This window comes from Ranitomeya imitator, chromosome 2 (assembly GCF_032444005.1).
Source record: "Ranitomeya imitator isolate aRanImi1 chromosome 2, aRanImi1.pri, whole genome shotgun sequence".
NCBI lineage: Eukaryota > Metazoa > Chordata > Amphibia > Anura > Dendrobatidae > Ranitomeya > Ranitomeya imitator.
Genome location: NC_091283.1, coordinates 365,558,502 through 365,571,032, shown reverse-complemented (window position 1 = coordinate 365,571,032; position 12,531 = coordinate 365,558,502). Strand labels below are relative to the sequence as shown.

General features: G+C 42.4%; 2 protein-coding genes across 2 annotated transcripts in view; both read left to right on the top strand.

The window, feature by feature from the left end:
• The window catches only part of LOC138666587 (uncharacterized), a 173,551-nt gene that overhangs the window by 154,312 nt on the left and 6,708 nt on the right, over positions 1-12,531 (top strand). The window lies entirely within an intron of this gene.
• On the top strand, positions 357-11,310 carry LOC138663897 (oocyte zinc finger protein XlCOF29-like). The gene is made up of 4 exons (XM_069750269.1): positions 357-393; positions 10,173-10,322; positions 10,452-11,202; positions 11,286-11,310. The coding sequence occupies exons 1-3, from the start codon at positions 367-369 to the stop codon at positions 10,638-10,640; spliced, it is 366 nt and encodes a 121-aa protein (XP_069606370.1). The 5' UTR covers positions 357-366; the 3' UTR covers positions 10,641-11,202; positions 11,286-11,310.

The following is a 12,531-nucleotide window of genomic DNA, read 5'->3' as shown; positions in this document are numbered from 1 at the left end:
GGATTTATTCTGACAGACTATAGGCTGAACTGGATGGACAATTGTCTTTTTTTCACCTTGCTAACTTGCTCCACCCCGTACACCTCGTACACACAAGGCTCCGCTCCCTACACCCCGTACACACACGGCTCCCCTCCGTACACCTCGTACACACTCGGCTCCGCTCCGTACCTCTCGTACACACACGGCTCTGCTACATCCACACTGTAAACCCCTTCTGACCCCACACATAAACTTCCCCTCATCCAGCACCATGACAACCAGCACAGCAGAGTCCTGCATACACTGAGGCCCCTGATCATGTGACCCCCTGACTCCTCCCCTCCTGTGACCTCATCACAGGTCCTGTGCACAGAACAGCCATATATGTGGTGTGCGGCTCTGCAGGTGGAGGTAGGTGCTGGAGATTCCCCATTACGGTGCCTTTTTGTTGCCTCTCTAAGAATGACAATGCTTTTTTCCCTCTCCCCTGATACATACCATACGACACTTTATTAATCCTGGGGGGAAATGACAGTGTCACAGCAGAAGAACATAGACAGGAATTACAAGATATAATCTCACACATTCCTACTCTTGGCCGCTCAGTAGCATATACCATTAGGATGCCAATAATACATTGGTCTCTTGGAGAATTGGACACTTAGGTCGTTGTTACACATTCCCACAGCAGTCGGCAGTAACGGTTTCCTGTATCTTTCCTTCTTATATAATGATAAAACATCTGAGGGAATTTAAATTCTTGTAATATCTGAGATGAACAGAAAGCATTATTGCACGATAGACGGCAAAGGCCACGTGCACACTGAGTATTTGGTCCACATTTTACCCCAGGGAATTTCTCTTCCCTTGAGATTCTATCTCTTAAGACGGTCCTTCTAGTGGCATTGACATCAGCCCACAGGGTGAGCGATATTCAGGCCCTGTCTACAATGCCCCCTTTCCCTACAATTTTAGAGAATAGGGTCATTCTGAAACCCAACCCTGATAACTTACCTAAAGTAGCGTCTCGCTTCCATAGGTCCCAAAAAGTAGTCCTCCCATCCTTTTGCTCCAACCCCAAAAACCTAAAAGAGAAAAGTTTCCATACGTTGCACGTAAGAAAGTGTTTAGTTTAATACCTAGCCACCCAGGGGTGTAGGAAGGATAGGACACTGTTTTTGTGTTTTCAAGGACCCAGAAAAGGGCTCAAGGCCTCAAAAAGCACATTGGCAAGGTGGATAAGTGATTCGATCTGGTTGGTTTACTCGTCCAGTGGGAAGGTTGTCCCAGAGGGATTGAGAGCTCCTTCTACAAGAGCGGAGACAACCTCCTGGGCAGAAAAGTCAGAGGTTTCTATAGAACAGATCTGTAAAGCTGCCACTTGGTCATCTCCTTCTACCTTTAACAGTAAATAGCGGCTAGACCTAGCCTCTTCCAATTATTTTAGCTTTGGGAGAAGGGTTCTACAGGCTGTGGTCCATCCCTAATATACAATTCTCTGCAGTTCTCTCCATGATGCTGTCATGGGGGAAGGAGAAAGACTTAGTTACTTAACGGTAATGGGATTTCTCAGAGCCCATGACTGCACCCTTGTATTCCCTCCCTCACGTGTGGATGAGCATGCTCTTTTCTGTTTGTGTGTGATTTACAGTATGCATAGGTCACAGGATGTTTTTCCCTATAAAGATTATGATTGAAATGTTTATTGTTGTAATAACTTGGAGGTCCATTTGAGCTCTGTAAACCAAATGATGCGAGGGAGTGGTACCGCCCTTTTTATCAGTGGGTTTCCTGCCCTTGAAGGGCGGATCCCCTCTCTCCATTGTACTGTCATGGGCTCTGAAAAATTTACCTGTAAGTAACTTCGTCTTTCTCCGTCTCCTCTGCACCTGTGCTCTAATTTTCTAATGCAAGAGGATCGGAGAACAGTAGAATGACACGCAATTCCCAAGGATCTTTAGCCCTCCAGCCTTATACTGAAAATCTGCTGTATACAATGTGAAAAGAAAGGGCAAAAGCACCGTTCACTGAGGAACGCCTACACTGCTCAATAGTCTGCCAGACAACCACTCCCATCTGTACAAACTGTGGCCTGTCTGACAGGTAGTCAGTTATCCAATCTCTCATCCTCTCCTCCACCTTCATATCAGTCATCTTTTTGCATAGTATCAGTGGCTGTAAGGTATTGAATGCACTAGAGAAGTCAAAGAACATTGCTCGTAAAGTGGTTCCATCATTGTCCAAAAAAGAATGTATTGCATGTACCAGAGACCTAACAGCATTGGCCATCCCCCAATCTATGCTTATAAGCAAACTGTAGGGGGTCAGCAAAATACCTCACCCTCAAATAAGCAAGCACTAATCTTTCCAAGGACTTCATAGCATGCAATGTTAGGGCTACAGGACAATAGTTATTTAGGGATGCTAGTAAAGAAGTTTTGGGAACCGATACCGGTGGCAGAGGATTATACAGGTGCTTCTCACAAAATTAGAATATCATCAAAAAATAAATTTATTTCAGTTCTTCAATACAAAAAGTGAAATTCATATTATATAGCGTAATTACAGGTAGAGTGATCTAATTGAGGGCTGTGGAGTCGGTAAGTCAAACCTCCAACTCCGACTCTTCAATTCCCATGATACCGACTCCGACTCCACGACTCCCTCATACGTGGCTCATGTTTAAGTTTAAGTGATAAATTTACTGTAGTAAAATGGTAACATCAGGCTTTTAATCTTTATTATGATACAGTAATCAAGTCATTTAAATAGAACATAAAATACATTTATTGGAATACAACTTTAGAAGAAATTTTTTTTGCATGTTTACAATTTATTATACACTCTACAGTAAGTGGAAAAAAACAGTTTTCAACAAAATCGTACTGAATAACATTTGTGCAGTCTATAAATTTGCTCTGAGAAACAGTATAGCCTCATTCAGATCCTCCTTTATAGATGACCTCAAATCTGACCTAATTATCTTAAGGCTAGATAACAACCTCTCTACACTAACTTTGGTTGGTGGCAAAGCATTAAACACATGGGAAACATCTCTAACAATTTCAGGGTATAAAGAAATTGCCTCGCGCACAGTCAGTTTTGATGAACGATTGAATTCTCCTACTTCTTTGACCATATTTCAGCAAAATTTTTCACTTGCTCTCAATCTGTTTTCTATGGGAGTGGAATCTTTTTCCTTGCAGCAACGCTTTGCCTGCTCCATGTCATCCAAATACTTGTCGAAATCAAACTCCTCATCTGATGAGGATAAAGGAACGGCAGCAGCAGCGCTGGCAGGACCCGAGTCCTCTTGCTTTTGGCCATCTTGTAGCCCACTCATCCTAACTGCTACCTCAATCAAAGCTTCTTTTCCTTTAGCAAGCTGTTGCTCATCCAGCAATAAACGATGACTCGGGTCCACATAAACAGCTGCCAGAAGAATTTTATTTTCTAAGTAGTGTCTCTCCATTTCATTGAAGCGGCACTGCCATCTGCGATTATACCTCCTCTTTAAATCCTCAGCTTGTAACTTTTTAGTCACTGTAAATAGGTGATGAAGCAATTCCTTCAATTCAGCCACCTGTATCCATTGACCTTCATGTAGTGTTGCCCGAGGGTTACCCATATCTACAAGGAAGGGTTTCAGCTCAATCGCTCAATCATTAAATAGGTGCTGCCCCACCGATTGGCTTGATCCACGCTTTGCCTGCTCCATGTCATCCAAATACTTGTCGAAATCAAACTCCTCATCTGATGAGGATAAAGGAACGGCAGCAGCAGCGCTGGCAGGACCCGAGTCCTCTTGCTTTTGGCCATCTTGTAGCCCACTCATCCTAACTGCTACCTCAATCAAAGCTTCTTTTCCTTTAGCAAGCTGTTGCTCATCCAGCAATAAACGATGACTCGGGTCCACATAAACAGCTGCCAGAAGAATTTTATTTTCTAAGTAGTGTCTCTCCATTTCATTGAAGCGGCACTGCCATCTGCGATTATACCTCCTCTTTAAATCCTCAGCTTGTAACTTTTTAGTCACTGTAAATAGGTGATGAAGCAATTCCTTCAATTCAGCCACCTGTATCCATTGACCTTCATGTAGTGTTGCCTGAGGGTTACCCATATCTACAAGGAAGGGTTTCAGTTCAATCGCTCAATCATTAAATAGGTGCTGCCCCACCGATTGGCTTGATCCACAATTGCCCCTTTTCCAGCACGTCGCTTCAAGATGGAATCAATTTTAGGGGTTCTGGTAGCAATAGACAATTGCCTCACTTTGTAATCAGAGTTCAAGCATGTCCCTCTTGCAGACTATATCTTATTGCCAGCTGCAGCCTGTGCACAACACAGCGCATGTGATGAATAGGAAAGAGGTATGAAGCAGCTTCAACAAGATCACCTAAATTGTAAAGAATCATTTTGCTGTTCTTCTGTAGTAATATCTGTTTCTTCCTCTGTTATGGGAACAAGACTGTGGCTTTCCATCTCCAACATACTGAATGTGAAAAGGTCTTCTAGCTGGTGTTCACCTTCATTATTCTCATTCATCAGTTTAATTGTACTTATCATGTTTGAAGTATTATCAGTTACAATAGCAAGAACCTGTTCCTTTTTTAGATCATAATCTTGCAGAACTTTTTCGACTAAGGTGTGGAGAAACTGGCTGCTGTGAAGAGCTTTAGTATCTTTTACTGCCAGCATCTTAGTAACAATTTTTTTGTTGTCGCGAACATATCGAACCTTGGTAGCAAAATAATTCACTCTGTGATGTGTGCAGGCATCAATTTTAAGAAATACAAAGCGCCTCTTGAGAGTCTTTTTAAGATCTTGCTTTTGGTTTGGGGCTTCTGCAATCACTAATTTTCTAATACTTACTCTTTCCAGAGAAACACCAAGTTTGCGAGCCATTTTTCCATTAAGAGCTGTAAAAGCTGGTCGTACAAATAATGATAATGGTACACAGTCCTTCACAACAAGCTTGATGAGCTGTCTTTTAAACACATCTTCTGTCATTGTTACAGTAACTTTGTCACTTACAAAATTTCTTGTAACCGACGTTTGAGATGCTGTTTCCTCCTCCTTTGCCTGGCGGGAAGTGCTGGTCTCTGGTTTCTTGGTGCTGCTGTGATCTTTTTCAGTCACAGCTTTGTAAACTTCTGCGTGGCAGCGTTGTAAATGTCATTTTAGATTGGAAGCTCCTGAAGGAGCATTTTTACCACTGCCTGAGTATGCACTGATTTTGGCATCACAGCATTTGTTTTCATCTGGGTCACTTATACACTGACACACAAAATGTTTATTATCTTGAGTCACTGTAAAATACTCAAATACAGCTGACTTCATAAGATGCTTCTTAGACATTTTGTATTTATGTAAATTTGCTCTCAAAATAATTTTGTCCTGTAAAAAAATAAAGTATATTGTAATTCTTGCAAGAATGGGGAATCATGCACTGCATAATTTGGGATAGAAATAAAACAATCTTTGCATAAATCAATAGGACAGATGATAAGTAGTGATGAGCGAGTATACTCGCTGCTCGGGTTTTCCCGAGCACGCTCAGGTAGCCTCCGAGTATTTGTGACTGCTCGAAGATTTAGTTTTTGTTGACGCAGCTGCATGATTTTACAGCTGCTAGCCAGCCTGAGTACATGTGGGGGTTGCCTGGTTGCTAGGTTATCCCCACATGTAATCAAGCTGTCTAGTAGCTGCAAATCATGCAGCTGTGGCAAGGAAAATTAAATCTCCAAGCTGTCACAAATACTCAGAGACCACCCGAGCGTGCTCGGGAAAACCTGAGCAATGAGTACACGCGCTTATCACTAATGATAAGTATAAAGTTGGTAAAATGTGTTATTAAATAGCTTTACTCTGCACTCTCAATGTCAAGGCTTGTTTCAGCAGGGTACAGCTCACTAAATGCTTCACACCATATTTCTTCACAGTCTATGAAGAGGGGAGGAGGGAAGGAGGTTCAGGTTCAGGAGGTTTGTCCTGAATCACATTCCAGAACATAATCACACAAATATATATGTCCTCATCGATACTGTTACTATATTTTCGAATTTGAGAAGTTAGAAAACATTTTTTCCCCTTATAGTCTATGTATAGTGTATATAAGTTATCAGAGCAGTTAATTTCTCCAAACATGAGCTAACAGGAAAAACAAACTAAAACATCTAGCATACAGAGACAACATATACTGGACTATTGATTTATGCACAGTTTATTGAAAGTTTAGATATTCTTTAGAAAGTACTTACCGTATTTTCCGGCGTTTAAGACGACCTTTTAAGCCCTGAAAATCTTCTTAAAAGTCGAGGGTCGTCTTATACGCTAGGTGTCGTCTTATAGAGCGGGTGCAGACCAATGTGCATATGGTGGAGTGGTCCCAATGACGAAGAGAGCGAACGTCTCACAGGGAAGGAGCAAGTGGAGTATCCCCCTGTTACCTCATTGTGGCAGCGATGCTCTCTGTGCTAGGGGGCGGCGGCGGTGGCTCCTCTTTGTGCAGCGTGGGGGCTCTGTGCTGGGGGTGACGACGTATCTTTGTGCAGCGTCGGGGCTCCGCCTGCATTTCCTCAAAGCCCGGAGGCCCCGGCAGCTCCATTGCTGCAATGCGGTGGCCTCCGGGAAAATGGCCGCTGGGGCGGCGCATGCTCAGATTCAGATATCGTCCTGAGATCTCGGGAGACGAGATCTGAATCTGAGCATGTACCAACCCCAGCTGCCATTTTCACGGAGGCCACCGCGTCGCAGCAATGGAGCTGCCGGGGCCTCCGGGCTTTGAGGAAATGCCAGCAGCGCCCAGACGCTGCACAAAGATACACCGCAGCCCCCCCAGCACAGAGCCCCCACGCTGCACAAAGAGGAGCCACCGCCGCCGCCCGCCAGCACAGAGAGCATCGCTGCCACAATGAGGTAATAGGGGGATACTGAACTTACACCTCTTTGTCATTGGGACCACTCCACCCCACCATATGCACATTGGTCACCCGCCCTATAAGCCAACACACGGTGTATAAGAAGACCCCCGACTTTTAAGATTTTATATTTTAACTAGAAAAGTTGGGGGGTTGTCTTATACACCGGAAAATACGGTACCTTCTTTAATCCTGCTTTCCTGTTCACTACAGAAATTCTGATATGAATGTAGGCTTTCCTTCCCTGTGTGTTTATTTTTTGCCCTTATCTGTAGAGGAGGAGCTTTACTACTTATCATGATGAGCATAAACTGCAGCACAGATACATCTCAGCTAAAAGTCTAGACCTTAGATCAGGAATAGGACAGACATTTATAGGACATTTCATAACTTTCCCAAATTCTTATGAAAAAAATATTCCCCACAAACTGCATTGAACTACTGTACCCAATTTATTATATATTTTAGGAGTCGGTCCATTTTATACTGACTCCAACTCCACCAAAATGGCTCTGACTCCACGACTCCGACTCCACAGCTCTGTGATCTATTTCAAATGTTTATTTCTGTCAATGTTGATCATTATGGCTTACAGCCAATGAAAACCCAAAAGTCATTATATCTGTAAATTAGAATAATTAACAAAAAAACACTGGCAAAGGTTTCCTATGCATTTACAAAGGTCGCTTAGTCTGTTTTAATAGGCTCCACAATCATGGGGAAGAATGCTGACTTGACAGATGTCCAGAAGGCAGTCATTGACACATTCCACAAGGAGGGTAAGCCACAAAAGGTAATTGCTAAAGAAGCTGGCTGTTCACAGAGTGATGTATCCAAGCATATTAATGGAAAGTTGAGTGGAAGGAAAAAGTGTCGTAGAAAAAGGTGCACAAGCAACTGGGATAACCCGCAGCCTTGAAAGGATTAGTAAGAAAAGGCCATTCAAAAATTTTGGGAGATTCACATTGAGTGGACTGCTGCTGGAGTCATTGCTTCAAGAGCACAGACGTATCCAGGACATGGGCTACAAGTGTCACATTCCTTGTGTCAAGCCACTCATGACCAATAGACAACACCAGAAGCGTCTTACTTGGGTCAAAGTGAAAAAGAAGTTGACTGTTGCTCAGTGGTCCAAGGTGTTGGTTTCAGGTGAAAGTAAATGTTGCATTTCATTTGGAAATCAAGGTCCCAGAGTCTGGAGGAAGAGTGAAGAGGCACGAAATCCAAGCTGCTTGAGATCTAGTGTGAAGTATCCACAATCAGTGAATGTTTGGGGTGCCATGTCATCTGCTGGTGTAGGTCCACTGTGTTTTATCAAGATCAAAGTCAATGCAGCTGTCTACCAGGAAATTTTAGAGCAGTTCATGCTTCTCTGTGCCAACAAGATTTTTTGAGATGGAAATTTAATCCTCCAGCAGGACTTGGCACCTGTCCACACTGACAAAAGTACCAATACCTGTTTTAAAAACAACAGTATCACTTGTCTTGATTGGCCAGCAAACTCGCCTGACCTTAACCCCGAATCTATGGGGCATTGTCAAGAGGAAGATGAGAGACACCAGACCCAACAATGCAGACGAGCTTAAGCCTGCTATCAATGCAAACTGGACTTCCATAACCCTTCCATAACACCTCAGCAGTGCCACAGGCTGAGCGCCTCCATGCCATGCCGCATTGATACAGTATTTGATGCAAAAGTAGCCTCGACCAAGTATTGAGTGCATTTACTGAAAATACATTTCAGTAGGCCAACATTTCGGATTTTAAATCATTTTTCAAGCTGGTGTTATAAAGTATTCTAATTTACTGAGATAATGACTTTGGGGTTTTCATTGGCTGTAAGCAATAATCATCAACATTAACAGAAATAAACAATTGAAATAGATCATTCTGTTTGTAATGACTTTTTGTATTGAAGAACTGAAATACATTAACTTTTTGATGTTATTCTAATTTTGTGAGAAGCATCTGTATCTAAGGGGAAGAAAAAGTCAGCCTCAGATATTTAACATAACTGATATACATATATATAATATACATTAGGCAGACGATCCTGCTAAAATCACTGGTTTTACCTGATTTTAGTCTAAGAGGTATCTGATTATACTCTGCCTCTGGCAGGGCCTAATAGACTTTCATCTGTTGCAGGCCCAGAGGCCATTTTTAAGCCTCCAGGTAACATAACAAGCCAGCAGCACTCCACAATCGAATAGTGACATGGGGCATTGGGCCAAGGATGGAGTCCTGTAACTCTGACAACCTTAGTACATGCTATGGTTGTTTTTGGCAGAAGCAAATAATTAAACACCCTGGATTATTGATGCAGCCATGCCCATACTATCCATGTGACAAACATGAACGTTTTTTATTTTTTATTTATTTAACGTTTAACATTTGATAAAAAAAGAGTCACCATGTGTCTTGTGCTTTTTCCATGGTTTCTATAAAAATTGTTCTTGCCAATTTTATTTTGTAAAATTTTAACACCAGCTTATTTTCTGGTGATTTTCTTGTAATATTGGGAAGCCTGAAGGATAAATGCCAGGAAAAAATATAACACCCAGAGGAAAAAAAAACATTAAAAAAATGCCACAACACTGTCCATGAGGACTTTATAACAGTTATTGATCCTGTCCATGGTGTTTTTGGAAGTAAAAATGTCTCAAGCTTGTGTGTGTGAATCAGACATGAGATCTAACAAGATAGAAGATTACAGCCCGGGGCAGATGGGAAACGTTCATACAGGCGGCTGGTGGTGATGTAGTCAGTGACGGACTCCAGCCAGATATGTTTCTAGAGCCGTAGTAGAAGATGAAGATGTCGTCTTTATCATGAAGTAGTTATATCTCATGTCACGTGTAATGAATATCTATCGTATTCGCAACTATCGTATTCTCTAGGGTGCCAACCTCCACTGATATGCAGGCAACAGTGTAGGCTTTAGTATTGGGCGGTGTTAGCAAGTCTCTTCATTTACACCTTTATCACTTATTCTTTGTTGTATGTATGTCTGTTCTTGGATGACTTCATCCTTTTAATGCATATCAAATATGATTTCTACATCCAATGAATGGCTAAAGCAGTGACCAAAATGGCCAGTGAATGGGACAAGCTAACGATCACCAATTCAACAAATGTTGTAGCGTAAAAGATTTAAGAATACAACATCTACACGTTCTATCTCCTCCTGTTTACCCTTATTATCTCCAGTAATTGTATTATTACATGAGATACTTTGTGATGTTACATCGTCATCTTCTCCCCATCCAGGTCCCTACAATATCGGATCCTCTCAGTGTAGATCTTCTACATAAGAAAATTTTCCTGACTGACGCTTCAACGATGGATAGGAACAGGGACCAGATGATGGAGAGGATAATACACCTCACCCTAGAGATCCTCTTCTGGCTTACTGGAGAGGTGAGAAATTCTGATAATCACATTACATAATTATTATGTATTGGAATAAGAGGTGGACAGAACTAGAGAGTTTAGGATCTGGAAATGTCTGTAGTGAGATTTATTATTAATGTGTCTCTCCATAACCAGGATTACACAGTAGTGAAGAAGACCTCTAGTCAGCGCTGTCAGATCCCTGTGTCTGAGAGTTGGGGAAGATTCCTGAGCCCAATCATGAGGCCTCCACCTCACTCCCTGACACAGGAGGACATCAATGACCAGAAGATCCTAGAACTCACCTACAAGATGATTGAGCTGCTGACTGGAGAGGTGAGGTGACCTAACACTGCTGGGACATTATACGGTAACTAACTTACTACGCCCAGATGGCGAGCATTTTTATTGGTACATTTATATAGTATTGTACTACAACGTCAACATAGCAGTGCACATGCGTCGGCCATAGAGATAATGGCGACGGCCGGCATGTGCGCACTGCTATCCTGATATAGTACAATTCTTCAATAAAATGATGCCGGAGTCAACATGTGAGCATCCCACAATGTCCAGTACCATTTTGTTGAAGACACTGTGTGAATTAATGAACACAGTGTCTTCTATAAGATGGTGCCGTAGTGCGGTATGTGCACTCGCCGACTCTGGCGCCACACTGCGCAGGCGCAACCCAATCCGGCATTTTACAGAAAGACGCATCCACTATTATTTATAAGATGCAATTAAGGGATCGGGGGATGACGGTATCATTTTATGTGTCAGGTTCCTATAAGGTTTCAGGATGTCACTGTCTATTTCTCCATGGAGGAGTGGGAGTATTTAGAAAGACACAAAGATCTGTACAGGGACGTCATGATGGAGGTTCCTCAGCCCCTCACATCACCAGGTAATAGACAGGACTAAATACACATGACCTATAATGATCTGTATGTAAAGAATGAATTCAGTCCCTGTATGTGTTTCCTCCAGTTCTATCCAGTAAGAGGACAACACCAGAGAGATGTCCCCGTCATCTTCGTCCACAGGACTGTAAACAAGAAAATCCTAATGTTACTCAGGAACATCAGGTAGATGGAGAGAAGGTGTCATGAGATCTCCCCTATGATGTGTAGACGGCTGTGAAGATCTTGTGCTCAGTCTTGTTTTATCCACCAGTATTATATGTTTTATACTTGTGTAATGAGGACGGTGGAGGTGGCAGGATTAGAGCTGATCATAGATGTGACTTCTCCATCTAGCGGTGACTTTTACAATATTTGTTTCAGGGTGAAGATCTGACCCATATTACTACTGCAGAGACATATGTGAGGAGTGATGAGCGGTGTAAAGAGGAGATTCCTAAGTATTACTACTCAGGTGAGAAGTCACAGATTCTTCTCAGTCACTGGCTGTGGCTGCTTTAAATGATAAAACAAAATTCAGCCTCTCAGCAACAAATGTGATAACCGTTCCCCAAAACTCCCTAATTTCCCAGCAGTCCTAATACATGAGATAGATCTGCCGTCTCCGAATTACACTTGGGACATTTAGAATATTTAATATATACGATTTTATCTAGTCATTAAAAGTAAATTTTTATTTGTACTCTTTTTATTACATACAGTAGCATGTAAAAGTTTGGTCACCCCTGGTCAAAATTACTGTTATCGTGAATAGTTAAGCAAGCTGAAGACGAAATGATGTATAAAAAGAGCTAAAGTTAAAGATGACACTTTGTATTTTAGGCCAAAAAATGTTGTTTTTTACATTTTTAAAATTACAAAAAGGAAAATGGGCTGATGCAAAAGTTTGGGACCCTTGGAGATTTGTGTGCTTTTTTTGATCTTCTTCTTAAAGGGAACCTGTCACCCCAAAAATCGTGGGTGAGGTAAGCCCACCGGCATCAGGGGCTTATCTGCAGCATTCTGTAATGCTGTAGATAAGCCCCCGATGTTACCTGAAAAAGGAGAAAAAGACGTTATATTATACTCACCCAGGGGCGGTCCCGCTGCTGGTGAGGTCAGATGGGCGTCTCTGGTCCGCTGCGGCGCCTCCCATCTTCATTACAAGACGTCCTCTTCTGATCTTCAGCCACGGCTCCGGCGCAGGCGTACTTTGCTCTGCCCCTGGAGCGGGTTTCACATTACACCACTTCTCCCACAGAAGTGGACAGAGTAGGGTCACACATTTCTATGGGAGTTGAGCGAATTTGTTCAGATTCGGTCGCCAAATCTGA

What these genes read in the sequence shown, in the direction of transcription:
- LOC138663897 (XM_069750269.1), top strand. Translation starts at nt 367, where the DNA reads ATGTGGTGTGCGGCTCTGCAGGTGGAG. An exon ending in GTGCGGCTCTGCAGGTGGAG is followed by an intron (nt 394 to 10,172) that starts GTAGGTGCTGGA and finishes CTCCCCATCCAG; the next exon opens with GTCCCTACAATATCGGATCC. An exon ending in TCTTCTGGCTTACTGGAGAG is followed by an intron (nt 10,323 to 10,451) that starts GTGAGAAATTCT and finishes CTCCATAACCAG; the next exon opens with GATTACACAGTAGTGAAGAA.